Below are 26,233 nucleotides of genomic sequence, written 5' to 3' on the forward strand. Positions count from 1 at the left end.
ATACTATTAATAATAATTAATATATATTATTATATATTATTACATACAATGTGTTAATGTTTGGCCAAAATTGCACCGCTCGCCTAACATCCGCTTGTAAGACTTGATAAGCGAGTTCCTTATCGTCCCAAGAACTCGTTCTCGTCACGCCATTTCTGTTCACACACGACGACCAGAGGAGCAGCCAAGGATCAAGATTTCGCGTCAAATAGAATCCGGACCCGGTAATATTTTTAAGTTCAAAAGAGATAAATCATTGCTGACTGGTTTGTGTTTGAGATAATATGAAAGTGGATGCCGTATGACGCTGAATGTCGAAAGCAGTGTCTTGCTAATGTTAGCCTAGCTCAACATTGAATGGGGTGAATGCGATGCTAATGTTAGCCTAGCTCCATCGAGAACAGTGTATGCAATGCTAATGTTGGCCTAGCTCTATATTGAACGGTGTTTATTCAATGCTAAAGTTCTCTCTATTTTTAAAGCAAGGTAGACTTGGTATTTTTTTTCTTCAATTTCTTCACATACAAGCACAATGCCGAGACATGTTGGACATGCTATCTTGACTTCCCCGAAAATATGTCGGACGTGAATACATACAGACGTAACCTCCTTGAATTCAATGTCTCATTGCTCTAATGAAACTCACAATCTATCTTGTAGGCAATAAATGATCGTATCGTGATAGACTTTTGATCAATATCAATATAAAACGTGTTCAATATATATCGATAAGAGACTGGACCACCGAATTTAGCAGCTGGGTTTGTTACACAAACACGGTTCCATACTTATTTACAATAGTTGAGTGGTTTTCATTGTTGTATAGACATTGTGGAGTATTTATCAACGAAGAACAGTGGAAGGTCATATTAAGCGTTAAACAGAAGTTTTTAAATCCAGCATAGTAATTCCTAGTCTTTTTAGGTCATTAGAATGATCAATAGTAACCGATATCGATCAATATGACCATGTTATATCGTGATGTCTTTCAGCCATATCGCCCAGGCCTACTTGTATGTACCACAATACATTTGTCCTGGTGTGTGGTTCACTTATTCATGATTATTGACCCCACACCATATTCCATGCTAGATTGTGTCTGGATTTAACGTTAATACTAGGATCAATTGGATCCATTTTATGTTCAAACAGATATAAATGTATCCCAATCCGACCTTCCACAGATAATTGGTAGTTGGTCACCCCATTTGGTCACACTAAAATCCCTGCTGACCAATTTCCCGTGCATTCCTTCATAGATCTCACCATGCACAGAGACTGCCCCCTTGACTGTAAAGTGTATGTTGGAAACCTGGGCAACAATGGAAACAAGACAGAGTTGGAAAGGTCCTTCGGCTACTACGGTCCCCTCCGCAGTGTGTGGGTGGCCAGGAACCCCCCAGGCTTTGCTTTCGTAGAGTTTGAGGATCCCAGAGATGCCACAGATGCTGTCCGTGAGCTGGACGGAAGGTATGCAACCATTTATCAGTAGAATACGCCATGTCTAGTTGTAGTAGAACGCGTTTGGACTCCTTTGGTAGCCAGACTTGGTTTGTAACGGCTGCGTCCTGTACAGGACATTGTGTGGTTCCCGGGTACGAGTTGAACTGTCCAGTGGTGAGAAGCGCTCCAGGAACCGCGGTCCTCCGCCTTCGTGGAACCGGCGACCCAGAGATGAGCACAGTCGCCGTCGGAGCCCGACGGCCAGGCGAAGGTAAACTCCCCTCTTTGTACGAGTCGTGTCCAGCGCTAAGAAAACCGACTAATGCTTCTGCTTCATTTCCAAAGTTAACCCAATTCTTTTAGTTCCTGATTCAACTGTGCTGGTAATTGATGTAATTTAACGTTTTTAATTGTTGGAAACGAGTTTCGCAGTTAAGAGTCAAGTTTGTTTTCTACAGTAGGCAGATGTCATCTTCATTGCCATATATGGTCATTTACTAGACATTTGATCAGTGACTAGTGGTATTTTATAGGACTGGTTTCAGTATTTAATTTTACTAAATGGATTAATATAATTATAGACTCTTGGCTTTTACTTAAGCACCAATGTATTCATTTGGTGTACTAATACCTAGAGATTTATACCTGAAACATTCAAAAGCTTTTGCTGAAGCATTACGAGCTAAGTCAACTGGTTGTAGCCATGGCCTGTCTAATCTTTTGCATTACTATGGGGATGGGTTGTGAAAATCTAGTTTGTGATGCCTTTTTTATTTTTTTATATAATTTAAGGTTTACTTTAATTTTCCATCTATATTAATAAAAATGAACCCCGTTGCAGAGTCATCACCATGCCTCTTCTCACCACCCTCTGAGTCAGACAACTAGTCCTCTTTCAGCATCATCTGGCCACTGACCAGCGTGCCCCAATCAGCCTGGCTGGTGTCGTGTCACATGACCCCAGGCCTGGCCAGTCGTCAGGTGGCACCAGTCCATGGGTCCTGAGCATGCCGTTCTCAACCTCCTCCAACCTTTACCAAAACGGCAGCAGCCCACTTCACAATCCCGACCAATCAGCGTTTTACGTCCCCAAAAGTCTACACTACAACCTACCAGCTGCAGCCTTCGGGTAACCAATAAAAGCAGGGAAACAGCCACAGCCAGCCCCCACCTGCCTGCCAACTAATCACCTCGCAGCATCTGGCCAGTCCCATTCAGCCAATTCCGCCTACCCGGCCGGCAGTCTGCCACCCTTTCGTCATATCTAGCTTGTTGAAAACCAAAATACTAGTAAGTTTTTCCTGCTTCATTCAGTACACTGCTGATAACGCTTTTGAAAAATGGAGAGAGCTGGTTTTAAAAGGTTTCTTTTTTTTCTCGATTTTAAGTCGATACCAAATGTCATGAACCCTCCCGATTTCCAGGGGGGGCTATAATAGAAAATGTTCTTGGTGTTTCCTAGGGTTCTGAGCAGGACTTTGAAGACCATAGAGACTAAACTACTCAATCCTGCTGAAAGTCCACCCCTTTCCCTCATTTTGTGTTCTGCTGGATTTAACCTAAACATATCCCCTTATTCTACGTCATACTATATTGACTTGTGTGTATACATAGATGTATATTGACATATCATTGTAGTGCATGACTAAACAATTCTAGAAAAAAACAAAGGGGATTATGTGCAGTGTGTTAAGATTCAAGTCACAAAAGTCATAGCATTGGCTGAATCTACTACAAACAAAATTATTGTATTTTTCCTTGCTGGCTTGATTGCTGCACTTGTCTGGGCTTATGTTATATATTTTTCCCAAAACCCTTAGCCTATAGATACAGAGCAAAGGATGAGCTGGCGAAAGATTTTATATACATGGTCCATTGTTGTGTTTTATATGTGGATATTGAGGTGATTTGTGTTACAAACACACGTAACCCCGGCATACCTTCCCATTTAGCTTTTAATAAAGGGCGTTCTTTATTGGTTCAAAGAAATGGGAGAATGACAGGAGAGAACAGGAAACAGTTTGGTTGGAGTGCTGGTCGAAAGGTAAACGGTAAATTGTAATTTATTTCCTGGTCTGATGTTGGCCTCCCTGTCCCTCTGTTAGATCGCCACGCAGCAGGAGAAGCACCAGCCGAAGCAGAAGCAGGTGAGGGGGGTTCACTTATTACAGGCCAGATAAAGTGTGCCAGTTTACCTTCTGTGTTTGACAAAAGCATTGGCCGTTTCTCAATACCAAGTACGCGGACTACGTTCTCGCGGACTTGGAAGTACGTACTTGGCAAGTCCGGACTTTCAAGTACAGACTTCCGAGAACGCGAGTACGCACCTGCAATTGGAACAGCAGCGGACTCGATGATGCATTCTGGGATATTTAACGGTCCCAAGTCCACACGAGTCACCTCCGATGCGTCCTCGGTAGAACGGCCTCATCGAGAACGCATCGAGAACACTTCCGGGTTTTACGACAGTACTCGCGTTCTCGCGTACTTGGAATTGGTACAGTGCTTGGGCTACCACTGATGACGTTTATCGAGAACGCAAGTACACGAGAACACACGAGAACGCGAATTGAGAAACGGCCATTGACTTGGTACCGTTGTCCAGTGTAAACATTTGGTCCTGCTATGATTTGCAATCCAGGTTGTTCGGAATGGTATTTTTGACCTGTTGTATCGATTTCTTGCAGGTCCCTTTCCAGAGACCGCAGAAGGGAGAGATCTCTCTCCAGAGACAAGAACCACAAACCTTCCAGATCCATCTCTAGATCTAGGAGGTAATGTCCTTTGTTATATTGTCTGGTTGAATGTGTGTGTGTATATATATATATATATATATATTTTTTTTTTTTAACACCCAAGAAAAACAAGAATTGATCTCCATTTCAGTAACGCATGCAGTATTGTGATCAATGGCTTTTCTGGTCTTTCCGGTTTTTACTTGTGGACTAACTTGCCTATATTCCTCCACAGCCGTTCCAGATCAAATGACAGGAAGTAAGAACTCATGGATTTTGAGAACGAGGGAAGCTGTGGGGAACGGTTGCATTTATTGGTCATGTTTTTACGTTGGAGTCTTTTTCTTTCTTTTTTGGGATTTTTGTAAACAATCAAATATCTTTGCATCTACACTTTATTTTTGTGAATGTAATTGAGTGTACTTTTATTTGAATGCGTTTGTAAATGTAGAAACTGTGGGGTGGCCAGTGAAATGCCTGATCCAGACCTGTCCCTCAGCATTCCAATCCACTTTTAAATCTTCTTTTTTTTTAATAAATCCACTGCACCACATGTGGTTTGACATGTCGTGTTCAACGTTGTTTTTGTTAAGGCCCAACAGATTCTGTCAGAATACTTAAAACGGTTACATTCTGCTAATTGACCCCATGTTAAATCATGCTGTTTTACTGGTATGCGTCCAAAATAGACTTGTCAACATTGTTCAAACGCCTTTTTGTGTCATTTTGTTAGCTCTGAACACTTTACAGTCTGTGTACGGTTTCTTTGGGGGGCTGGGGTTTGATATGCAATACGTTGATTAAAATGATTGTAGAAAGATGTTGTATGCAAGCCTTCTACTTTTGCCAACTGTGCTATTCCATGTATAGATTATATTGTTTAAATAGGCAACCTAAATCAATATGCAACATGTCCGTAGCCATTTCATATGCTGAAGTGCTACTAAGGCTTTTGCAAATGTAAAACTCCATACAATTGTTATGCTTAATTGCTTATGGAATATGCCCTTTGAAAATATGAGCCGTGACACCTTAACACATTGTTAAGCCTATATTATTTAGGGGAGGGTATGTTAACGCTGCCGACTTTCGCTTATATTGTATACGTTTTTTAACGGGTTTATTTCGCTGGTATAACGGGTTTATTTAAATGTGTTACAACGTATGCATGACTGTTAAAAGTTAATGCCATGTTCATAGAAAACACATCTTTGAAATAAGCAATATAAAGCCTACATAAAAGTAAGAAGTTTGGACGCTCATCCCAAATTAGTCTAAAAACCACCACTAGCAAGCGAGTTTCAGAAGACGTATTTAAAAGTGCACGGCCAAATTCTTCAGATGCGGACCGAATGAAGCGTGGGGGTCCCAGCCTCGTGTTTCGCGGGCTACCCTGCGTGACGCGCCGCACTGGACCGGCGCCTCACGTGTCTGCTGGGCTGAACCCACGTGCAGGACCCTCTGCTGGGGAGAAGGGGTTTACGTCCTGCGGTCTACGCCCACCGACGTCCACACGATCTCGACTCGCTGGTGGAATCTTGTGAGAACACTTTTGAGGATAGATCTAGCTACGTTGTGTGTCGTTATCGGGCGATTTGAGTTACAATTTATTAAGTTTTTCTTCTGGATATTTTTCTGACGGTGTTTGGTAAAATTGAGAAATTGTCACATCGTTTTCTGAGACGGCGAGGAAAAAAAACTTTTCTTGGCTGTACATTGTAAGTAAGATTTATTTTCACTTTCACGTTTCAAGTTTTTTTGACGTTCCATATTCATGTGTTGAAGATATGCAGTTGATGTGTCTATTTACTAATATAATGTGGATATAAGTGCTCTGAATATATTATCCTTACCAATCCTTACTACTAGTATAAGTCATTAGTGTGCTAAGTTGTTAGTATGTAACGTTTTCTAAGAGTGTGTCGTAACAACGACACGAGGGTTTGGATACAAACATACTACGCATACTACGCGTAGTTATTAGGATGTGTGCCCAAAACAAGAGACGGCCCACTTGAACTCATTTTCATTCGCACATGTGTCGTAGTAAGTTTAGGGCTGGGTCTGGTCTGTGACCTACTTCTCCGCGCCGCTCTTCTCCCGCCATCCCCTTGAAGCGCTCCTCCCGGCCCCGCCCCCTTGACTCGGTGACTTGAGGATTCCTATGGACTCTTACACAAGTCTGAATGACATTGCTTTGCTGGTGTTACTACTGGGAACAGCCCTCTTATAGCATACATTCATGGTACAGCATCGTTCTTATACCCAACCTGTCCACTCCACTGTATTTTTCCAGTGAGTTATGCAGTAGGCCTATTTGTATGCATACATCTTTTTTTTAATTTTACAATTCAAATTTGGATTTAAGATTGACTACATAATTTAATGTTATTCGTAGGACTACAATTCAATAGTTTTAATCCGCCCTTATCCTAAATAATATAAGCATTGCAGTGTCGATTCCAGCCCTCTAGGAGTCGCAGGCTGGCAAATAGGTTTATAACTGGAGGACACATACTATTATCTATATCAGGGATGGGCAACTGGCGGCCCGCATCCTCGCTCAGTGCAGCCTGCAGATAATTGTAAATTTAATAAAAAATAGTAAAGATGTCAAGATTCATAGAATTCAAAGGCAACCCAATATGTCTAGTTTGCTTAGAAACAATATCAGTCATGAAAGATTTCAACTTAAGTCATCACTACAACTACTACAACTGCACTGAATATAATGCTAGTTGTTACGCTTAAAGTTGGGCCACTGTTTTGCAGTTTTGTGCCATCATTGACTGATGCATGTGAGCTCTTTGCACTGAAAAAAAGACTAATCACTCATGCGGCTATTGTTTCTTTTAAAACAAACTTGTATTTTTCGAGTATAGACATGTAAAAAAAAAAAATGCATTTGAGCATGGAAAATATGAAATTAATGTATGTTGGTTCAATTAACATAGTTAGGCAATTAATCAGAATGATTTTTTAGGTAGTGGCCATCCCCAAAATGCACCAGACTACAGGAAATCACATCCGCCAAACTGAAAATGTTCTGGGGGAGGACCCCGTCCATGACTACTCCCACCCACAAAAAACCCACTGATACAGACATATATCTACACATATTTTGTTATTGTTTTATTATTTTGTAGCTTCTCTCATATCCGATTAGCTGAAGTGCGCAGTCATGTTGGGGATGGGGCTCTGATGGGGATTATGAAAAAGTGTGGCCCTCTTTATCATGAAAGTTGCCCATCCCTGATCTATATCATCTATATAGTAGATATTTCAGATCTTGAAAAGATAATGCATTACAGTGTTCTGAAAATAGGTTGCACACCTGTCCTAATGAATGTCTTTCATTGCATTAGTCAAAATATAAAAGAACACCAGACTGTATAAAATGGGTGAAAAGCAGCAGCTCGGGAGAAGTTTTCCGAGCGTCGTTGCCACCTAGTGGTTTATTCGACAAGCGACAAGTTGACTAGTCGTAACATGTCTTCCGAGATTATGTTCAGACATGTTTCTCTGTCTGGCCGTAAGGTGGGAGGGTCCAGTGACTCACAGTTTCTTGTGTTTAGGCTTTAAGTAGACCCGCCGTCTGTACATCTCATGAGTTACAGTACACTTGAGTTGCACTGAGGTCGCTTGTAGAAAATGGTAAGCCTTATTTAATTTTACTCAGACAATCGTGGGTTTATTTAATTTAACTAACAGTGATGATCCTTATTTGATTTAACACACTGACATTGATGTGTGATATTACTGACTATGAAAATCATTTACTCTAACCAAGATGATAGGCCATCATTTAATTTTAATTTATCAGTACTAGGCTGTACTGTCCTTAAAATGATTAATACTTTCATTATCTGATAAAATAACCTCTCTGTTTATACTTTTGAATTTACGATCAAACATGACATGACGTGCAATTCTTCTATTTATAGAGACTATTATTACTCTCTTGACTGCCATTTTCCTTCCTCCACCGTCTGACACACACACACACACACACACACGGCGGGCTGATGTAATGCTTCCCTGTGGTTTTGGGTGATGACACCGCGTGACACGTCTATCCGTCCCGGCCCGACCCACCCATGCTGTCCTCCTCCCCGGTGTGTGTTCCTCCCGCAGTGTAGAACCATGGAGACGCACACGCCCATCCCGGGCCTGCTGAGGAAAGGCCCCGCCCAGCGCTGCCTGTTCGGCCCCGTGGACCGCCAGCAGCTGCGGGCCGACTGCCAGGCGGCCCTCCGGAGGGACCTGGAGGAGGCCTCTCGCCGCTGGGGCTTTGACTTTGTCTCCGACCGGCCCCTGGAGCGAGGGGACTTCCACTGGGAGGGCATCCCCAGCGCCAAGGTGCCTCCTCTGTACCGGCCCTCTCTGCTGGACTCGGAGCAGCGGCGGCGGCAGCAGGAGGAGGAGGAGGAGGAGGAGGAGGAGGAAGAGCCCAGGGCGTCAGGGGGGGCCGCGGGACAGACAGCACGGCCAGCCCTCTCGGGGCTCAGCGCTGCTGGGACGTCCCGCCACAACAACGGGGAGTGCGTCGTCACGGACGACGACGCGGGGGTCCCGAGCACGGCGGCGGCGGCGGCGGTGGAGAAGACGCCGGAGAAGGACGAGAACGTCAAGCTGAAGAGGAAACAGACCAATATCACCGGTAGGTCCTGGGACGGGACCCCCCCCCAGCGCTCAACCCCCCCCCCCCTCCCCCTGAGCGGTGACACTTGAACCCTGGCCATGTTGCACTATACATTTTGTACATCTCCCTCTTTATCCAGTTTTAATTTTACATATATTTATAATATTCTTCATTTCTGTTCAAACTTATATTGTATTTTATTATATTTTATTCTATTGTTATTTTATTGTATTTTATTATTTTTTAAGCAAAGAAAACAGAGTTTGTCACACAAACATTTCACTACATATCCTTTATGAGTATGTGACAAATAAAAACCTTGGAATCTTTGAATATGATGATGATTTGATGTGTGTGTGTGTGTGTGTGTGTGTGTGTGTGTGGGTGTGTGAAATACCCGCTGCACTACTGTACTAACACAGCATCCTCCCCTGTTCTCGTGTGTCTCCAGATTTCTATCAGGCCAAGAGGCGAGTGGTGGGAACGCCACGGAAGTCGGGTCAGTAATCCTGGCATGGTTTTTCCCGTCGCCGTGCCGGTATTCCCAGAGAACTCCGATCCTATTTTTCTCAGGAAAAAAAAAAAACCTTCGCTCCCGCAAAGGACTCTGAACACTGTCATGACTCTTGAGAAGGGCTCGTACATAAGAAGACGAAACAGGACGTGGACATAAGGAACCTACTCACACGTGTCATGTCTGTGGTGACTCGAGGTTCATACAATGTACTGCTTTTCGTTGTTTCCTTCTACTCTGGGGGGAGGGGAGATATTGTTTCATCTCTGCCACTTGATGGACGTCATCAGACACATACCTCATACGGCTAAGAGGGATTCACACAGATCTACTGTACTCTACTGTACTGTGCCAGAGACACAACCATGTTTTAATCGTGGCACCGGCTGGAGGAGTGTCAGTGAGGAATTATTGTGTTAATTAACATAGCTATATGTGGTGTAATGTCCTATGGCACTTATACACTTTGTAAGTTCCTTTTCTTCACTGGCGTATCATAGGGTGACAAGACGACTATCTTGAATCCTTCCGATTGTTTTTCCCAGCCCTTCCTGTTAAATCTTCCTAATGTGTGTCTTTTTCTATCTTGATCGGCGTGTTTCCTGTGTCCCCATGGACGTAAGAGCGTCCATTTACTCTGCTTGGACAAAAAAAATTAATGTGGTCACCCAAATCAAGCCGTGGACATCTAAAGAGACCACCCTGTCTTTGTGTATTTTAGTGTATTTTAGTTTAGTATAGGTTAGTCTATTATTCCCGATTGAATCGATCATAGCATTTTAAGTAGCAAGTATCATATAATACACAGCAGTGCACATATATCTGTGTACTCTGATGTATTGTGGTGCAGTTCACATCAGATTTATTTCTTTATTTCTTTCTTTCTCAGCTCAACCTTTTTTTTTTTTTTTTGGAAACTTTTTATTATTTTTTGAAACACTTTTTATAGTGAAATGAAACACACACAATGTGTCTTTATCTGCCTCAAAACGAAACAGGATGTCACTTCTTGACTTTAATCTATAGCCGCTATCTGATGGTTTGGGTAATCTGTGCGGGGTGGGGGGGCCGGGGGGGAAAATGCTAATCTTTAATCTTGAATTTAAACTGCTTTTACACATTTAAAGCCCAAAAATGACGCATCTAAAAAAAACATTTCCCCATGAAACAAAATTGCACTTCTGTTTTGAAAACCTGGCCAAGTCCTACACAGTGTTGTATGTTTAAAGAGATGAAAATATATATGTTTATTTATTCTGAGAGATGTCTATTGTTATTCCATTGTGTACATTTCTACGTGAATTCCAAATCACTCTAGGAAATGTAAATTAAAGATTCTTGTTGATGATATCGTTGACTGGTGTGCCTTTACATCCACATTACATTTACTGAAGGATGCTCTGGTAGAATGTGTGTGAACAGGTGCTCCCTTAAATGGCAAATATTCTGGCTCTGATTCCCACTTGTCTGGCATGAACAACACATGTACAATATAAATAACATCACACTGACTAAACCTCAGCCTGCTTGCTATAGCCCAGACCTTGAGTTACAGATCTTGTCTACATCTACCAGACACATTGAGCATGAACCTCAATTCTGAGTCTTCCATTGGTTTATCCATGCATGAACCCTGGTTTAATGTGCCATTTAAATCGGCTGCCTTTATGAAGGGCAGCAGTGTCCAATAAAAGGAGAAGATATGATTCACATATTGGGACCAGGCCACAGAGTCCCACCAGGGCCCATCTGCAGTCTGTACCCCCGCCACCGCCCAGCTATCCCCACCCGTCCCAGTGGATCATGCATGGGTATTTATTTGGGGGGTCTTAAGGGATAAAAAGAGCTGTAATAGGCCCTGACGCAAGCTCTGCGGTTTTCCCATCCCATCCCATCCACCCCACCCCACCCTGCCCATCCCCCGGCTCCCAGCCTCCCAACCGTGGCCTGAGCTGAAAGGCAAAGCGCACGCATGCGCTAAGCTCCCCCTCCCTCCCCCCCCTCCCCCCCCCCCACCTCCCTTTACCCTCCTCCATCATCTGTCCCTCAGCTCCAACATCCATTACAGGGCAGGACGGCGAGCAGTTGCATTTAGAAAGGAAACACGGGGAGGGAGGGAGAGCGAGAGAGAGAGAGAGAGAGAGAGAGAGAGAGAGAGAGAGAGAGAGAGAGAGAGAGAGAGAGAGAGAGAGAGAGAGAGAGAGAGAGAGAGAGAGAGAGAGAGAGAGACACACACACACACACACACACACAGATAGAGAGAAAGAGAGAGGGGAAGAGAGCGAGAGGGAGGGAGGAAGGGCGGGAGAGTGGGACACAGAGGCAGAGGGAAAGCGCCACATAATACAAAGAGGAGAGGAGCAGAGCGGAGCGGAGTGCAGCGGAGTGCCACGGCGGAGACTGCAGACATCTTTGCCCGTCCACAATGGAGCGTGAAGATGTAGTGGAGCGATAGCGACGGCAGACATTGGGGAGGGGGAAAAACCTCTCAGCCGGGGAGGGGGGGGCGGGCTCCTGCGTGAGTGCCGGCAGGGGGGGAGGAGACAGAGGAAACGATGGGCCTCTGACACACACTTGCAATGGCACTGCCAGCCTTGGATTAAACAGTATGGTAACGTTTCTTCATTTTATCTATTGTTGCTCTGTTGCTTTCCCTGCTCGTCCTTTTTGTGTTTGGCCTCAGTGCTCGTGTTTGTGGACGGCCAGCCTCTCATTTCTCATGGTGTCGTAGACCTACCTACCGTATGTGTCCCCCCCCCGTGGTGTCGTACCGTATGTCCCCCCCCTCACCCTCACAGGTCCATCCCTCTTCTCTTATTTTTCTTGTCTTTTTTTGTTTTTGTTTTGTTGGTTCCCCAGACATCTGTGACCTCCATCACCATCTCCACTCCGCTTCTGCGCTGGCGTCAGAGCGTCTAAACCATCATGGATCTCAGCCTGTGGTTTTGCCAACGCCGTTGGATGTGAGCATCGGCCATTGCTGTCTGTAATCATCTGTGTTGGTTTTCTTGTCTCTGTGTTGATTCAAAACATACGTGAATGAGTTTTTTTTTTGCCTTTGCGTTACATGCCTGACAAGGTAGTTGCATTCTGCATGAGGGCAACACGGGACTGTCGCTATGTCGACGTGTGGCTTTAGATGGCTAACTGAGAGGGACTGCAGTCATTAATTCTCTCTCTCTCTAACTTGAAGTACACCTCGCACAAAGACACTCCTGCATCGCGCGGCCGGGCATCAGATGCCATGTAGAATGCAGGGTGGAGGGATTAGCTCCAGGGAGGTGTTTAGTGTCACTGGTCTGTGTGAGGTCCTGTCGGCTGGCTCTGATTACGCTGTTCAGACGTCTGTCTGGGTTGCGGAGGGTGGTTAACGAATCACCCATCCCCATGGCACCACAGACACACTGAGAGCACACGCATGACACACACGCATGACAGCCGGCAGACCTGCTGTGTGGAGGCATTGAAGACGCACGGAAGTGTGTGTTTGTTTGTTTGTTTGTTTGTTGGGGGGACGTTACATTTTTATTGCCTGTAGAAAAAGTCCTCAAACATGTATTGAAATGCATCAAGTAGGCATGAGTTGAAATCCTCTTGCTAAGTTCTTGATTTTTTTTCTCGTTAGATTTAACAGGACCAAAAAATGCTGTGTATCCTAATTATCAATTTATACTCAACTCCACTCCTGTTCTACACATCTAGTCCTGTTGTTAAATCTGCGCTTTCAAATGCGTTCTTTTGTCTTTCCGTGTGATTCTATACACAACTTTCATGATACATTTCTGCGAAAAAAGAAAACTGCATATTGTTCAAAGCTTGAACGTGATACATGTACAGGGCATAGTAATAATGTTAATGGACATCCTCATAGGGACATCCACATATCGACTATGTACCAGGTCAATATTAACGTATTCCTATACATCCTCGATGGTATAGCTTCGCTTTGGCTGTGCAGTATGGCTCCGTGTACCGTTGGCTTGTCAACAGATTGAGGTCGCACCGTGAATGTTTCCACAGAATCCATTCCACAGTGGAATGAATGATTCCACAGTGATTATACACTCAGCAGTGCACGTTGCTATATGTAGTCCTAAAACGTAACATACATTCCAAACACACATCAATAAAACCTGCCACTAGTATCAAAGCAACCAGGGGCCTGACCTGACCTCTCCCTCTCCCTCTCTCTCTCTCTCTCCCTCCCCCCCCCCCCCCGTCTCCCTCCACAGCTGGATAAGAGTGAGGTGACAACTCTAGGACTGCCTCCCACCACCAGCCATGGCGGCTCTGACACCAACATCAGCGTGGACGGCGCAGCGGGGACATCAGCAGCGGCGGCGGCGGCGGTGGTGGCGGCGGCGTCCGGAGCCGGCGTTGCGGGCGGGACCGAGAGCTGGCCGGGGATCGTGGAACCCCAGCGCACGCGCGCTGCCCTGGAGCACCTTCAGCAGAAGATCCTGAAGATCACCGAGCAGATCCGCGTGGAGCAGGAGGCGCGGGACGACAACGTGGCCGAGTACCTGAAGCTGGCCCACAACGCCGACAAGCAGCAGGCCTCGCGCATCAAGCAGGTGTTTGAGAAGAAGAACCAGAAGTCGGCGCAGACCATCGCTCACCTGCACAAGAAGCTCGAGCACTACCACAAGAAGTTGAAGGAGATCGAGCAGGTGCGAGTGTGCGCGCGTGCGTGTGTGTGTGTGTGTGTGTGTGTGTGTGTCTTCCTGGCTCCTAGTGACAAGTAAAAGGAGCATGCACGTTCTCCTGTCATCTCGTACCGTACATCCTTTATACGTGTAAAAGAAGCACACTGGAGGATTCACCCAAAATCCTGGTGTCCTTCAAGCGTCCTTGAGTTTTGAAAGGCACTATTATGAATCAAATGTATTATTATCATTTATTGTTATTATTATTATTATTATTAAAAGTAAACATTTGGATTGGGATTATAATTGGGTGCAACACATTGCTTTTCTTGAGTTTCTTTAGGCTGAAGACCTGAGCCCCACTTGCAGCCTTTAACACACTGCTCACCACACCGACACCACATTATTAGTCTGTTGTTTTTCCACGGTGTTACCTTTGGCCATCCCTCTCCTCCGCAGAACGGACCGGCCCGGCAGCCTAAGGATGTCCTGCGGGACATGCAACAGGGTCTGAAGGACGTGGGCGCCAACGTACGAGCGGGAATCAGCGGCTTCGGCGGCGGCGTGGTCGAAGGGGTCAAAGGGGGCGTGTCTGCGTTCACCCACACGGCGGTGGTCTCCAAGCCCCGGGAGTTCGCCAGCCTCATCCGCCACAAGTTCGGCAGCGCCGACAACATCGCCCACCTCAAGGACGCGCTGGAGGACGGCGTGGGCGGGACCTCGGAGGACGCGGCGCTCACCCCGCGGGCCCTCAGCGGCAGCGCCACCCTGGTCTCCAGCCCAAAGTACGGCAGCGACGACGACTGCTCCTCCGCCAGCTCGGTATCCGGAGTAGGCAGCAACTCGGGAGGCGCAGGAGGAGGAGGAGGAGGAGGAGGAGGAGGAGGAGGAGGTACAGGAGGAGGAGGTACAGGAACAGGAGGAGGAGGAGGAGGAGGAGGAACAGGAGGAGGAGTAGGAGGGACAGGGGGAGGCATGTCGGGGTTAGGGCCCACGCTGGGCAGCCCCAGGCTGGACGGACACCACCACCACCACCACCATCACGTGCACAGCTCCTGGGACGCCCTGCTGGAGGGCCTGCAGGAGATCAAGGCCGGCCAGGCGCACATGGAGGACGCCATCGAGGACATGAAGGGCCAGCTGCAGAGCGACTACTCCTACATGACGCGGTGCTTGCAGGAGGAGGGATACAGGTAGGAGCCGGCGTGTACACGCGTCATGCAAGCCAAAGTCTCACCCCCAATGCACGGTGCTGTAACTGTTCCTTGTAAAATAACGACACGCATTTCTTCTGACTTCACCTGCGTTTCACATGACCCGACGTGGTGTTTGTGCTCAGGTACGAGCGGCTGGAGGAGCAGCTGAACGATCTCACAGAGCTGCACCAGAACGAGATGACCAACCTGAAACAGGAGCTGGCCAGCATGGAGGAGAAGGTGGCCTATCAGTCCTACGAGCGGGCCAGAGACATACAGGTAGGAGAGTCGCTCAAATTGGAAAGTCCATCAGAGAATTAGAACATGATAGATAATAAGTTCATCTCAATGGTTTATTTATTCAGTAGTTTACACTCCATACGGGAAGGTACTGGGTTTGATTCCCCCAATGTGCCCAACCTACCAGTATACACCCTTGCGCAAGGCACTAAACCGCTCTCTTCTTCTCATAATGAAATATATCTGAACCAGTATACTGTATCTACACAACGATCGGCCACTTGGATACATAAAACGACATGTAATGATGTTATTCTCTGTGCGTGTCTGTGTCTGTCTGTGTCTGTGTCTGTGTCTGTGTGTGTCTGTCTGTGTCTGTGTCTGTCTGTGTCTGTGTGTACGTGTCTGTGTCTGTGTGTACGTGTCTGTGTCTGTCTGTGTCTGTGTCTGTGTCTGTCTGTGTCTGTCTGTGTCTGTGTCTGTCTGTGTCTGTGTCTGTCTGTGTCTGTCTGTGTCTGTGTCTGTGTCTGTGTCTGTCTGTGTCTGTGTCTGTGTCTGTGTCTGTGTGTACGTGTCTGTCTGTGTCTGTGTCTGTGTCTGTCTGTGTCTGTGTCTGTGTGTACGTGTCACACGGGGGCGTCCCGCCGTGTCCCCAGGAGGCCGTGGAGTCGTGTCTGACCCGCATCACCAAGCTGGAGCTGCAGCAGCAGCAGCAGCAGGTGGTGCAGCTGGAGGGCGTGGAGAACGCCAACGCCCGCGCCCTGCTGGGCAAGCTCATCAACGTCATCCTGGCCCTCATGGCCGTGCTGCTGGTGTTCGTGTCCACGGTGGCCAACTTCATCACGCCGCTGATGAAGACGCGGGCGCGGGTGGCCGCCACCGTGCTGCTCACCCTGCTGCTGTTCGTCCTGTGGAAGCACCGGGACTTCTGGGAGCCGTGGTTGTTGCCCGGCTGAACGCTCAAACACACGACACACACACACACACACACAGGACACACTCGCGCGCGCGCGCACACACACACACACACACACACACACACACACACAGACGAGACTGCCATCTGAGAGACCCCTAGGTACGCCCCTCTGAGGGGTTAGGGACACGGTGAAGATTGAAACAAATTCCGTGGGATTTGAAAAAGGGGTCATTTGAACTTCATGGACCAAAAAACGCTCGGACTACATTGTATTGTGTGTCGAAAGTGGGACTCTCATGTTTACAAAGACAAGGACCATTAAATAAAGAGAAAGGAAAAAAGCTGCCTGGCCACGTTCAGCCACCATTTTGTCCACTTGTTCTAATATATTGATGTGAATCACTCGACGTGACATGGCAAAAAAGAAAAGACAAAGTGAGGATGATCTATTTTTAAGGATTAATTCATTCTCTGATAGATTCATCTCTCCGGAGCCAAATGCCATGAGACGCGTGGAAAACCTTTCTGTTAAGGCTAGAGTCTGCTGTGTACCAAGGGAGCAGAGGATTTCTCAATGAATGTGGAGTGCTCATGCATGTCCCCAAGTTAGCATGAGTTGAAATCCTGTTGCTAAATAAAGTTCCTGAATTTCTCTTGTAAGATTAAACAGGACAAAGAAATGCCATGTATCTCAATTCATCGATGTATACTCTATTACACTCCTGTTCTACACATCTAGTCCTGGTGTTGAAACTGTGCTTTCAAATGCATTCATTTTGTCCTTTCTGTGTGCTTCAATATATGACTTTCAACAGCCAGATACATTTCTGCGGAAAGAATACAGATTCAGATCCTTTCTGTTCAGAAATGCTGTTATAATAGCGTATTATAGGATTGCAAGTATTATATTAGTTTATTACACTGGCATGTCAGATAATTGGATCAAAGTTTGTATCCAGTTTGCAAAATTACTCTTTGAGTCTCAATAAAGAGTTTCTTATTAGATCGACCTTGAATATAGCTTCAGCTATAAGGTTTTATTAATATACTATATTATCCACCTTAAGATTTGCATCTCTTACATTAGTTTGGAGGAAAAATGCAGCGGTATCTGTATTTATATAGAGTATCCTGCATAAAATACACACTAACAAAAATACTCACACAGGTTTGTGTTAGAACAGAAAAGCAGGAGGGCGCTTTCTACTTTTTAAAATGATCAACGTCATATAGCTCACACGTTTTCTGAAGCACATTTGTAAATGCTAACGTACAAGCCAAAGTAATTTTGCATTTCTTATAGGATAAGTTCTAATAAGATGCTTCCAGTAGTCCATAAGAATGTACATGATTTAATTTTGCTTCATGTGGAGTTCTTAATAAAGCATTGATTGAAGACATCAGCCACTGGTGCTATGTGCAACTACTGTGGTTCAAAGGCGGTGGATGTTGATTCTTTGTTCTCAATAGAATAGAAAAACATATTAGTAAGTTTTATCAGGTTAAAATACTTTTGTTTCATTTTACCCATAAAAAGGATATCTACTCAGCACTACAAATTAAAAATAAAATCTTAAATTGCATAGTTAAATGTCTAAAACCCAATATCCCAAGAATCTCGGTTTACTTATAGACCTGGGTTTGAATCTTAAAGCGGGGATTAGAGCAGTGGGATTAATGGGTGACTTCAGATAAACTGGGTATCCTTCTGCTAATCCAGAGGATTATGCCTTTGCCTGACATCAATGGCAGTGATGGCGCAAAACCGGTTAAAGAGGACTGGCAAGACAGTACTACTTCTGATTGCATATGTAAATGATACAAACTAAAGAGGTTTGCAGCTTCATCAGGGATGCATGTCTGGTGTGGCTGCTTGATCAGTCTACATGCATGTGTGAATATCTTTGAGTATTTTTGACATTGTTACGACAGTGTTTATTAGAAAAGTGAACATGATCTAATGATGGAATCTTTTGTCGGACGCCGTATAGTGCCCACAACATATGCACACGCAGAATATTTCAATACTCTTTTGTCATTTTTAATAACTATCTTCAGGCAAGAACCATTAGACCATTACATTTATTACAGTTTTCTTACAAGACAAAACGTAAGGACATGGGGCCAGTGGAAGGGCCATACCTGACCACTAAAAAGTAAGACATTCATCGTCATTAGATTGTTCCAACTTATAGAGTTCACAAAAGGTACTTCGCATTCGACTCGTATCAAATACGTTAACAGTTTTTCTTGATTACCTCAAATTCTAGAGAACTTGATAGAAACAGCAGAGTAGAAAAAAAACATTGTATTACAAGCCGAAGGATTCCTGATTTGTATCTTAATTTCCCGTTGAGATTTAAAAACGTACAATATATTGCTTTCAGGTGCTCAACTTGGAAAGTAATGGGAACCCATAATCTCCAAAAAAAACAACATTCTTCAGCACGTCATGGTCTGCCCGTCTCCTTGTTTGAGCCGCTGCGCATGGCGCAGAGGTGCAGCCCGGGCCAGACCGGTCTAACGTTTCAATCGGGGCAGAAGAGAGAGCTGCCAGGGAGTTGGGTGTCTGGAAAACCAACAATCACAAAGATAGGACCTGCAACGATACCTCCTCCACAGGGCAGCCTGCCTGGACTCTCAAACCCAATTCTCACAGACGCCAAACATATCAGAGGATATTACAAATAATAACAAACAAAAAAAATAAGAATCTATAAATCAATTTTTCCATTGATGTTAGCCCAAACCAAGGCCTCAAGGCTAAGACACAGTATTCAGTCACAGCAGTACAATTGAGGAGAGTACAAGATGCAAACACATACGACACATGGATTAGTACTCAAACTACCCCTGGGGATGACTTTTCACAATGATTTAACTCAAGGACCATTCTGGTGTAGGGTTGACTCATAACTGGAAACTCCCGCTGTATAGAGAGAGTGAAACCGGATGGATTTAGTAACGGCCATTCAACATAATGCCATCTGCTGCCATTCATGTTGACGAGTGGAAAAACCAAAACACAAACTACTATAAGAGCTTGACAGACAAAAAAAACCTCCAAGCAGAACCATGGAGTGACACTCACTGGCCCAGTGTTTCCCTATGTGAGACGCAGAGATACTGCAGGGGAGGCAAAGGGAGATGGGATGGAACAGAGAATGTAATGTATTGTTGTGAGGAGGGGAGGGTGGGGGCGGAGGAAGCTCAATCACAGACTGTATAGAAACAAACCCCGGGCGAAACCAACGACTACAAATGTGTTGCCCACGAGCGCCGTAAATAAACCCATTAAATCCCATTTAAAGACTGCGTCAAACGCTATAGTGGCCGTGCGGGAACTGAGCCGGAATGATCCAGTAGTTATGTAATCCGGGTCATCCGATCATATGGCGGAGATGACCCACACCTAGGAAACGTTGAAAGTGTGCGCGCTTGTGTGCGCAAACCGCTCCGAACCGAGTACAGTGGGAGCGGTGGGGGCCGGGCTGCGACGTTACTTCTTTTAACGGAATGGGGCGCTGACAAAAGAAAAAAGCCACTGAACCACTGCTCTGGCCAATGGGATGCGGTTATCCATGGATAGAGTGCAAGAGAATGCATTCTAAAGTGCCGGTTTCTAATGTCTTAGGACATTGTTCGTATCAACGGTACCTATGGCTGGTCATCGTAAGTGCGTGGTTTTTCCACACATTTTCCAACAGGAATGGCAGCGAATAACAAATGAAAGCCATTACGAACCATGCGCTCCATTTCCACTGATGGACGCGGAGAGCCCGGCCCATCAGCGATGTGATCAGTCAAAATGACACGGGCCCATTAAAGAAAAAAAACTAAATGGGAGGCAACATTGGTTCTGAACGGTAGTTCTGCACTACAGGCCGAGGATGAAACCCGACCAGAAACCGCACGCCAGCGATGCTTAGAATCACATGAAGTCACGGTTTTCGGATCATCGTCGGTCCTCCGCCTGTTCTGCACAAAGACCTCCACAGTAATGTCTTCATTAGGTCCAGAATCAATATTGCCCTCCCATGTAAAAAGGCTCTCACATGGGCGTGCCCGCTGGGCCCCAGACTCAATAGATATGGACGTGGTTCACTAAAGCCTGGACCCACCGCAGGCGGAGGGGGGAATGAGGTCGGCCCCCCCGTCCTCTCCGCACACACCCTTCCCTCTCGGTCTAGGAAGTGTTAGTTCAATATGCTAAACGGGACGCCAACAACATAACTCAGCCAATTTGGCTTCAAAGTGGGCAATCTACTTTCGGTACAATACGGACCACCATCATCTCTTTGGTAAGCCAAAGATGGATAAACTACGTTTTCATTGGGTATCGTCTGCAAATATTTTTGGTTGTATCTTCAGATAACTATGAAAAAAAAAAAAAAAGGATTTGACCGTGTCCTCGTGACCTTGTCATTTCTTCTAGCCCATTGATTTCGAAAAAATAAAAAATAAAAATAAAAATAAAAAAATGAAATGTTATTCGCCCAAAGTGCAGCCGTGGGCCGCGGCGCCGCTCCAGTGGTCCTCCTCCTCGGAGCGCCCGGCCTAGCCAGACCTCTGGGTGTAGAAGAGGATGTAGGCCTGAGTGTTGCAAACCTCCTCCACGCTGCACACGTTCATCTCAGAGTCGTTACAGTGGACCCAGAACGCTGCGGGGGGGGGGGGGAAGAAGCGACCAAAACAAAAATTTAAAAAAATCACCGTCCAAGCTCACAGCCGGCCAATATGTACAGAGCATGTGTTCCCCCTTACCTCCTTCTGTGTTATAGCAGTATGCGGTGTAATGCCCTGAGCCAAAGCCTTTCCCATGATGCATCACCACGGCAGACAGGTCGTAGGTGTAGCCCCCCCGGTGGACCGCGTGGCCGGAGCCCGTGCAGCAGTAAGGCTTGATGTTGAGAACCTGGTCGAAGGCCACATGGACGCCTATCTTCTCCCTGTGGTTCCGCCCCGACCATCTGTCCCGAAACACACACACACACACTCTCATTAGAGCCCCCAGGATTAATTAGCCTTAGCGCTAAGATTAGCCTTCTGAAATGTGACAGGCGATGAGCTACTTTAATTGTGAGAAGCCCAGGGTTTTTTTTTTTTTTTTTTTAGACCACAGAAGCATAGTTCACGGAGAGGTGACGGCTGACGGCGGAGACTCGCCTGAAACGCTTCAGGTGGAGCCGCAGAACCTGAGGTAAGCGGTAGATCAGCAGCTGCTTGCAGGCTTCAGACAACACCAGGGGTTTGTGGGAAGTCTTGCGTCTTCTTTCTGTAGAAGAACAACAAGAGAGAAGAAAGGAAATGAGGAAAAAGCAAAGACCGTGGGGAACACGCCGTCGTTTAAGTGTGCGAAAAACGATTACAAAAAAAAACAATAAACCCAAACAACAATAAAAGTTTGAGAAACAGATTACAACGTTGACGATAAAGGAGAAATGTTCAATCTAAAGCTTTGGTCGGTTGTTAATGCGTCGTAAATGCTATGAAACAAGGTCACCAGCTCTCTTCACAGTGCTCCCGACGGGCACGGTAGGCGCGGCGGCGGCACACTTACTGTTGCAGTGGTTGCAGGCGTAGATGTTGCCTTCCAGGGCCTCTGTCTCTGTGAACTTGGCCAGCATCTCTGTGAGTGTGCAGCTGCGCTGGTAGGCCGAGCCTTTTGCTATGCTGTGGTAGCGCTCGGGGAACTCCAGGGAGAGATCCCAGAAGGGCTCGACCGTGTTTGACTTGTGCTTGCAGGACAAACATGTCACCTGTCGTGTTGAACAAGAAAGGGATTGTTGAAGACAAAATCCTTTTGTTCCTACACATTCTCCTGGACTTTAGCGGCCAGTGGGCATTATGCTATCTTTATGTCACCAAGTCGTTGAGGCCGTGCAAGTAGGTAAAGCTCATTATGTCCTGGGGCTCTCTGGTTTGCTAAAGCCAACACCATATGGTTTGTTATCCTGCCATGGTCTTGCTATAGGCGATGCACTGAAAAAAGGGGCTGAATTCAATCTGTGAGTGAAATGGGATTGCCGATAGCCGTAGTAGAGGGACATCCATACTTCACAGGATCATGATAGATAGCTCACGAAGATAGCTGGCGGTTTGTTTACAGACAGCTGAGGATTGTTATGTGTGCACTCTGGCAAACACAAATCAGTTTATGCAGCATTCAAATCTGATGAGATCTCATGAGTAGTACCATTTTCATGGAAAGAAGAATTAGAATTGACTCGACTAAACTAAACTTTCCTCAACCCGTCTGACTATGAAGCCTGTTGTATCTCCAAACATAGTAGTACACTCAAAGTACCAAAACATGGGGGAAAAAAAAGAACCTCTAAATACTGAGAGCCCAAAAAATAAATGCCAGTTCCAGTCCTGGAGGGTCGCGGTGCCGGTCAGAGTGCCTACCTGGCTGAGTAGCTGCCCGTGGAAGATGGTGTTGAGGACCTTCAGCACCTGCTTGGAGAGCTTGCGCTGCGTGATGGGAATGACGATGCGCCGCTTGGACCCCTCCGACTCCAGCTCCTGCTGCACCTTGTCCAGCAGCTCGCACAGGAACTCCTGGGCGTCCTGCTGGTCGTAGCCCCGGAACGCCGGGATGAGGTTCCACACCGAGTGCAGCATGGCGAAGGGGGACACCAGGGACCACCGCCCCGACCACATGACCCTGAAGAGCGTGTGCAGCTCGTGGCACAGCGACATTTGCTGGCGTGTGGAGACGCGCGGCGCCTTGGCCTGGACCAGCTCCGCCGCGCTGAGGGCGGGCGGGGCTCCGTCCTTGCTGCCCGCGGGCGGGACGCAGCCCGCCTTCCCGATGCGCCCCAGGGGGCAAGCGGACAGGGCGGCGGCGGCAGTGGCCGCCGCCGCGCCGCCCCCCTCGCTGACCAGCCCCCCCGCCACGCCCCTCACCCCCGGGGGGGCGGCGGCGGCGGCGGTCTTGGCCAGCAGCTCCTCGGTCTCGCACGTGTCCAAGGTGAGGAAGCACTCCCTGAATTTCTGCAGGTGGCTGAGCACCTGCAGGATAGAGTTCATGTAGCACGTGTTGCCCAGGTTACGCAGGCCCGTGACGCCCGGCGCCAGCCGCCGCCGCCGCGCCGTGCGGCTGGAGCGGAACTTCCTCAGCTTGACCGCCCGGCCGCTGGGGGGCACCTTGCGCGACAGGGCCAGCGGCGGGGGCTTCTTGGGCGGGTGCGGGGGCGGGGGAGGAGGTAGCCGCTCCGGCGGGTCCCGGAACTTCAGGGGGATGAAGGTTATGGTGGAGCGGGGCCCCTGGGTCAGGAGCCGGGCGCTTTTGCGGGGGGGGACGTTGCCCAGCTCCTCCAGCAGCCTCTTCTTCACCTCCCGCCGCTGCCGCCGCACCTCCTCCTTCTCCTCCTCCACCTCGTGCTCCCGCCGGCTCTGCAGGTCCTGCCGCCGGCCCATCCAGCGGCAGAGCATGGTCCGCAGGAGGGCCTTCCTGCGGTGGCGCACCGCCAGCTGCATGGCCGCCGGCAGCGCGCCACCGCCGCCGCCGCCGCCCTCCCCTCCCGCGGAGGAGCGCAGCGAGCGGCGGCCGGGGCTCCGCACGGTGGACAGCGCCCCCCGGAGGAGCTTGAGGTCGCCCTCGGCGTTGTCGTTGAGCACGTAGTCGCCGCACGCGAAGCAGAAGACGTCCAGCTCGCGCACCTCCATAGCCAGCGGGTGGCAGGAGTCCTGGAAGTGCTTGAGGGAGTGCTCCTCCACAAAGTGCCCGCACGCCACGTGGGAGCACTTCAGGCAGGCCCACAGCGAGTCGGTGCTGCTGCAGTCCACGCACTGCCATTTCTGAGGGTTGAGGATGGAGTGGTTGTGGCCCAGGCGCAGGCGCCCCACGTGCTTACAACGATCCATCGCATGGGCGATCGCATTGGGCTTCAGCGGCAGGACGCGCGTCCCTGGGCCAAGCGGCACCTCATTCTGAGTCGGGTGGAAACGACAAACGTCGCCGCCGTTAGAAGCAGTATAGTAGGATGTTTACAAGATATGGAGCCATATCAGCAAAACCACAAGAATTTACAGTGACACATTGAGGACGTGATTATTTTACTTAATCTGATTAGTGACCACACAAATAAATAAATCAACGTTTAATATTACCTCATCTGTAAATTTCTTAACGGCAGCATTCAGCTTGATTATCCACGTCAACTTTCGCTTCAGACAATACCAGCTAATCCTTCAAGATTTAAGCTGTAGGATACATAAAGAAAAGGGTCAAGGTTTGCATATAAAATCTGCAGAGTAAATCCAATACATTTTACGCAATAGATGTGGAGTATTTTGCTGAAGACATCTGGCCAGCCTTTGCCATTTCCCCCCCTGTAATGAACTGTAACAAAAATATTCACAGAAAATAAGATTAATATATTTTAATTGTAAAATAGTTAAGAGCTGGATTACAATTTCATCAAGTTAATTAATGATCCGATCTCTGCATAATCTGATCAAAAATAATTGCCTTCTTCCTGCCCAAACCGGCAGAGGTGCACAAGATGCATTATCCAGGCTAACTCATTACCGGTAGTAGGCTAGTGATATAAATAAAATAAAATTAAATGGAAATATGTAATCATTGAAACATTGTTGAAAATAAATTATTAAATATTTGTTTACTTTTTTTTTTCCTCATCGGAATGTTTCAGGTATGTGTGAAAGAATGTCTTTGTCATGATAACGCATCATTTAATCATCAATTATCAGCCAATCAAAGTAACTTGTGATATGAACAGGGCTTTCTGCGTTTGGCCTCTCTTTGGTGGTATTAATTAGTGCAATTATCCGCTGTATGGCTCTGGAGGTCGCGGTCCGTGTGCAGCAGACCAGCACATTGCGTACTTCTGTACAAGCATACCTTTTTAAATACATACTTGTACTGCCAACTAAATTCAAATATGTTTATTTAACTTCCTGATACAAATAACAGTGGCAGAATCCTGAATCAGCAGCATGACAAGCTTCTAATCCAGTGTCTGCAATAACCTACGTGATAACAACACGGGTTGTGCGATTTTTGCGCCGTAGCCGACGTTTAACATTGTCTTCGTTTTGTCCACATTGCCACACTGACCGTGTGTTGCTTTCTTATAAAATAATAGCTGTCTGGCTAAATCTCTGTCCGCTGTGGCTATGCTAAGCTACCCCACCAACACCGCTTAGTCAGAACAAAGAGCAGTCAGACACTCGGGGAACATTCAACAACTTTGTTGGTTTGTGGCGACCCCCGAGAGCTTCGTGCTAGCACAGGTCGCTAACAACGAGCCTCGGTCGGGTCTTCGCTTATACCATTTTGGTGCAGTTTGCTGGTTTAAAAACGGATCCCCGGGTTAATCCCAACACAGTTTGAACCACCATCGAGCTAACGTTAGTATAATGAGCTCACCCGAACCCTGCAGCTCTCTTCAAGGCTAGCGTGTTGGCTGTGGACAATCCCAAGTTAACATGACTGCCTTAACTCACATTATAACATCTCTTACATCGCCGGCGAATTGCGTGTTGGACGAACACGTTCACAACGTTGACGTTCACTCCGCAAAATCGTTCCTACGGGTTTTTCTGCAATGCATCATCTAAAGCGATAACGGTGTATCGGTATACCGGGAAAAGAGCTAACATACCATCCCCGTTTGCACGGTGCAGGAGAGCCGATTGTTGTCCCCCTTCTCAGATGGAAGAAGCTGAACTCTCGCTCGGACCCAGAGCCCTTCTCATTGGGCTGGCTGTGCGGCAGCAGCACGCTCTCATTGGCGGAATGGCGGAACAACAGGCCGCGGTGTTGTGGGCTGCTGCTGCAGGCTGCAGGATGGACTGACATTGTTCGGCGTGCTTGGCTCGTCTCGCCACTGGACCGATAGTAAACACAATGATTTGATTTGCTCACATC

At 47.0% G+C, this 26,233-nt stretch overlaps 4 protein-coding genes across 6 annotated transcripts; 3 read left to right on the top strand and 1 right to left on the bottom strand.

Annotated features, from left to right (window-relative positions):
- Window positions 1–138: 138 nt before the first annotated feature.
- On the top strand, window positions 139–4,998 carry srsf3b (serine and arginine rich splicing factor 3b). The gene is made up of 6 exons (XM_084463668.1): window positions 139–224; window positions 1,260–1,470; window positions 1,577–1,714; window positions 3,549–3,590; window positions 4,131–4,217; window positions 4,414–4,998. The coding sequence occupies exons 2-6, from the start codon at window positions 1,268–1,270 to the stop codon at window positions 4,439–4,441; spliced, it is 498 nt and encodes a 165-aa protein (XP_084319794.1). The 5' UTR covers window positions 139–224; window positions 1,260–1,267; the 3' UTR covers window positions 4,442–4,998.
- A 2,720-nt stretch (window positions 4,999–7,718) lies between these two features.
- cdkn1a (cyclin dependent kinase inhibitor 1A) lies at window positions 7,719–10,245 on the top strand. The gene is made up of 4 exons (XM_084464467.1): window positions 7,719–7,832; window positions 8,313–8,597; window positions 8,643–8,838; window positions 9,272–10,245. Exons 1-4 carry the CDS (start codon window positions 7,830–7,832, stop codon window positions 9,325–9,327), a joined length of 540 nt encoding a protein of 179 aa, XP_084320593.1. The 5' UTR covers window positions 7,719–7,829; the 3' UTR covers window positions 9,328–10,245.
- A 1,514-nt stretch (window positions 10,246–11,759) lies between these two features.
- Window positions 11,760–16,372, top strand: tmcc2 (transmembrane and coiled-coil domain family 2; the record flags this gene model as incomplete). Its single annotated transcript, XM_084464471.1, has 7 exons — window positions 11,760–11,766; window positions 12,194–12,297; window positions 13,567–14,004; window positions 14,440–14,856; window positions 14,944–15,173; window positions 15,320–15,455; window positions 16,073–16,372. The coding sequence occupies 7 exons, from the start codon at window positions 11,760–11,762 to the stop codon at window positions 16,370–16,372; spliced, it is 1,632 nt and encodes a 543-aa protein (XP_084320597.1).
- Window positions 16,373–18,476: 2,104 nt separating this feature from the next.
- Window positions 18,477–26,010, bottom strand: usp49 (ubiquitin specific peptidase 49). 3 transcript variants are annotated; one of them, XM_084464013.1, is made up of 7 exons: window positions 25,968–26,010; window positions 24,451–24,543; window positions 22,744–24,270; window positions 21,896–22,094; window positions 21,502–21,610; window positions 21,100–21,305; window positions 18,477–20,996 (listed from the first exon to the last, which is right to left on the bottom strand). In XM_084464013.1, the coding sequence occupies exons 3-7, from the start codon at window positions 24,202–24,204 to the stop codon at window positions 20,893–20,895; spliced, it is 2,079 nt and encodes a 692-aa protein (XP_084320139.1). In that variant the 5' UTR covers window positions 24,205–24,270; window positions 24,451–24,543; window positions 25,968–26,010; the 3' UTR covers window positions 18,477–20,892. The 3 variants fall into 3 exon arrangements, with proteins under 3 accessions (XP_084320139.1, XP_084320140.1, XP_084320141.1); XM_084464014.1 differs by lacking the exon at window positions 25,968–26,010 and adding an exon at window positions 25,810–25,942; XM_084464015.1 differs by lacking the exon at window positions 25,968–26,010 and adding an exon at window positions 25,733–25,861.
- Between the last annotated feature and the right edge of the window lie 223 nt (window positions 26,011–26,233).

Source organism: Micromesistius poutassou (genome assembly GCF_964030765.1).
Source record: "Micromesistius poutassou genome assembly, chromosome: 2".
NCBI lineage: Eukaryota > Metazoa > Chordata > Actinopteri > Gadiformes > Gadidae > Micromesistius > Micromesistius poutassou.

What these genes read in the sequence shown, in the direction of transcription:
- usp49 (XM_084464013.1), bottom strand. Translation starts at nt 24,204, where the DNA reads ATGGATCGTTGTAAGCACGTGGGGCGCCTGCGCCTGGGCCACAACCAC. An exon ending in ACGGGCAGCTACTCAGCCAG is followed by an intron (nt 22,095 to 22,743) that starts GTAGGCACTCTG and finishes TCAACACGACAG; the next exon opens with GTGACATGTTTGTCCTGCAA. An exon ending in CTCCACCTGAAGCGTTTCAG is followed by an intron (nt 21,306 to 21,501) that starts GCGAGTCTCCGC and finishes GTTTCGGGACAG; the next exon opens with ATGGTCGGGGCGGAACCACA.
- srsf3b (XM_084463668.1), top strand. Translation starts at nt 1,268, where the DNA reads ATGCACAGAGACTGCCCCCTTGACTGTAAAGTGTATGTTGGAAACCTG. An exon ending in AGCCCGACGGCCAGGCGAAG is followed by an intron (nt 1,715 to 3,548) that starts GTAAACTCCCCT and finishes TCCCTCTGTTAG; the next exon opens with ATCGCCACGCAGCAGGAGAA. An exon ending in TCCATCTCTAGATCTAGGAG is followed by an intron (nt 4,218 to 4,413) that starts GTAATGTCCTTT and finishes ATTCCTCCACAG; the next exon opens with CCGTTCCAGATCAAATGACA.
- cdkn1a (XM_084464467.1), top strand. An exon ending in AGCGGCGGCGGCAGCAGGAG is followed by an intron (nt 8,598 to 8,642) that starts GAGGAGGAGGAG and finishes AGGGCGTCAGGG; the next exon opens with GGGGCCGCGGGACAGACAGC. An exon ending in GAAACAGACCAATATCACCG is followed by an intron (nt 8,839 to 9,271) that starts GTAGGTCCTGGG and finishes GTGTGTCTCCAG; the next exon opens with ATTTCTATCAGGCCAAGAGG.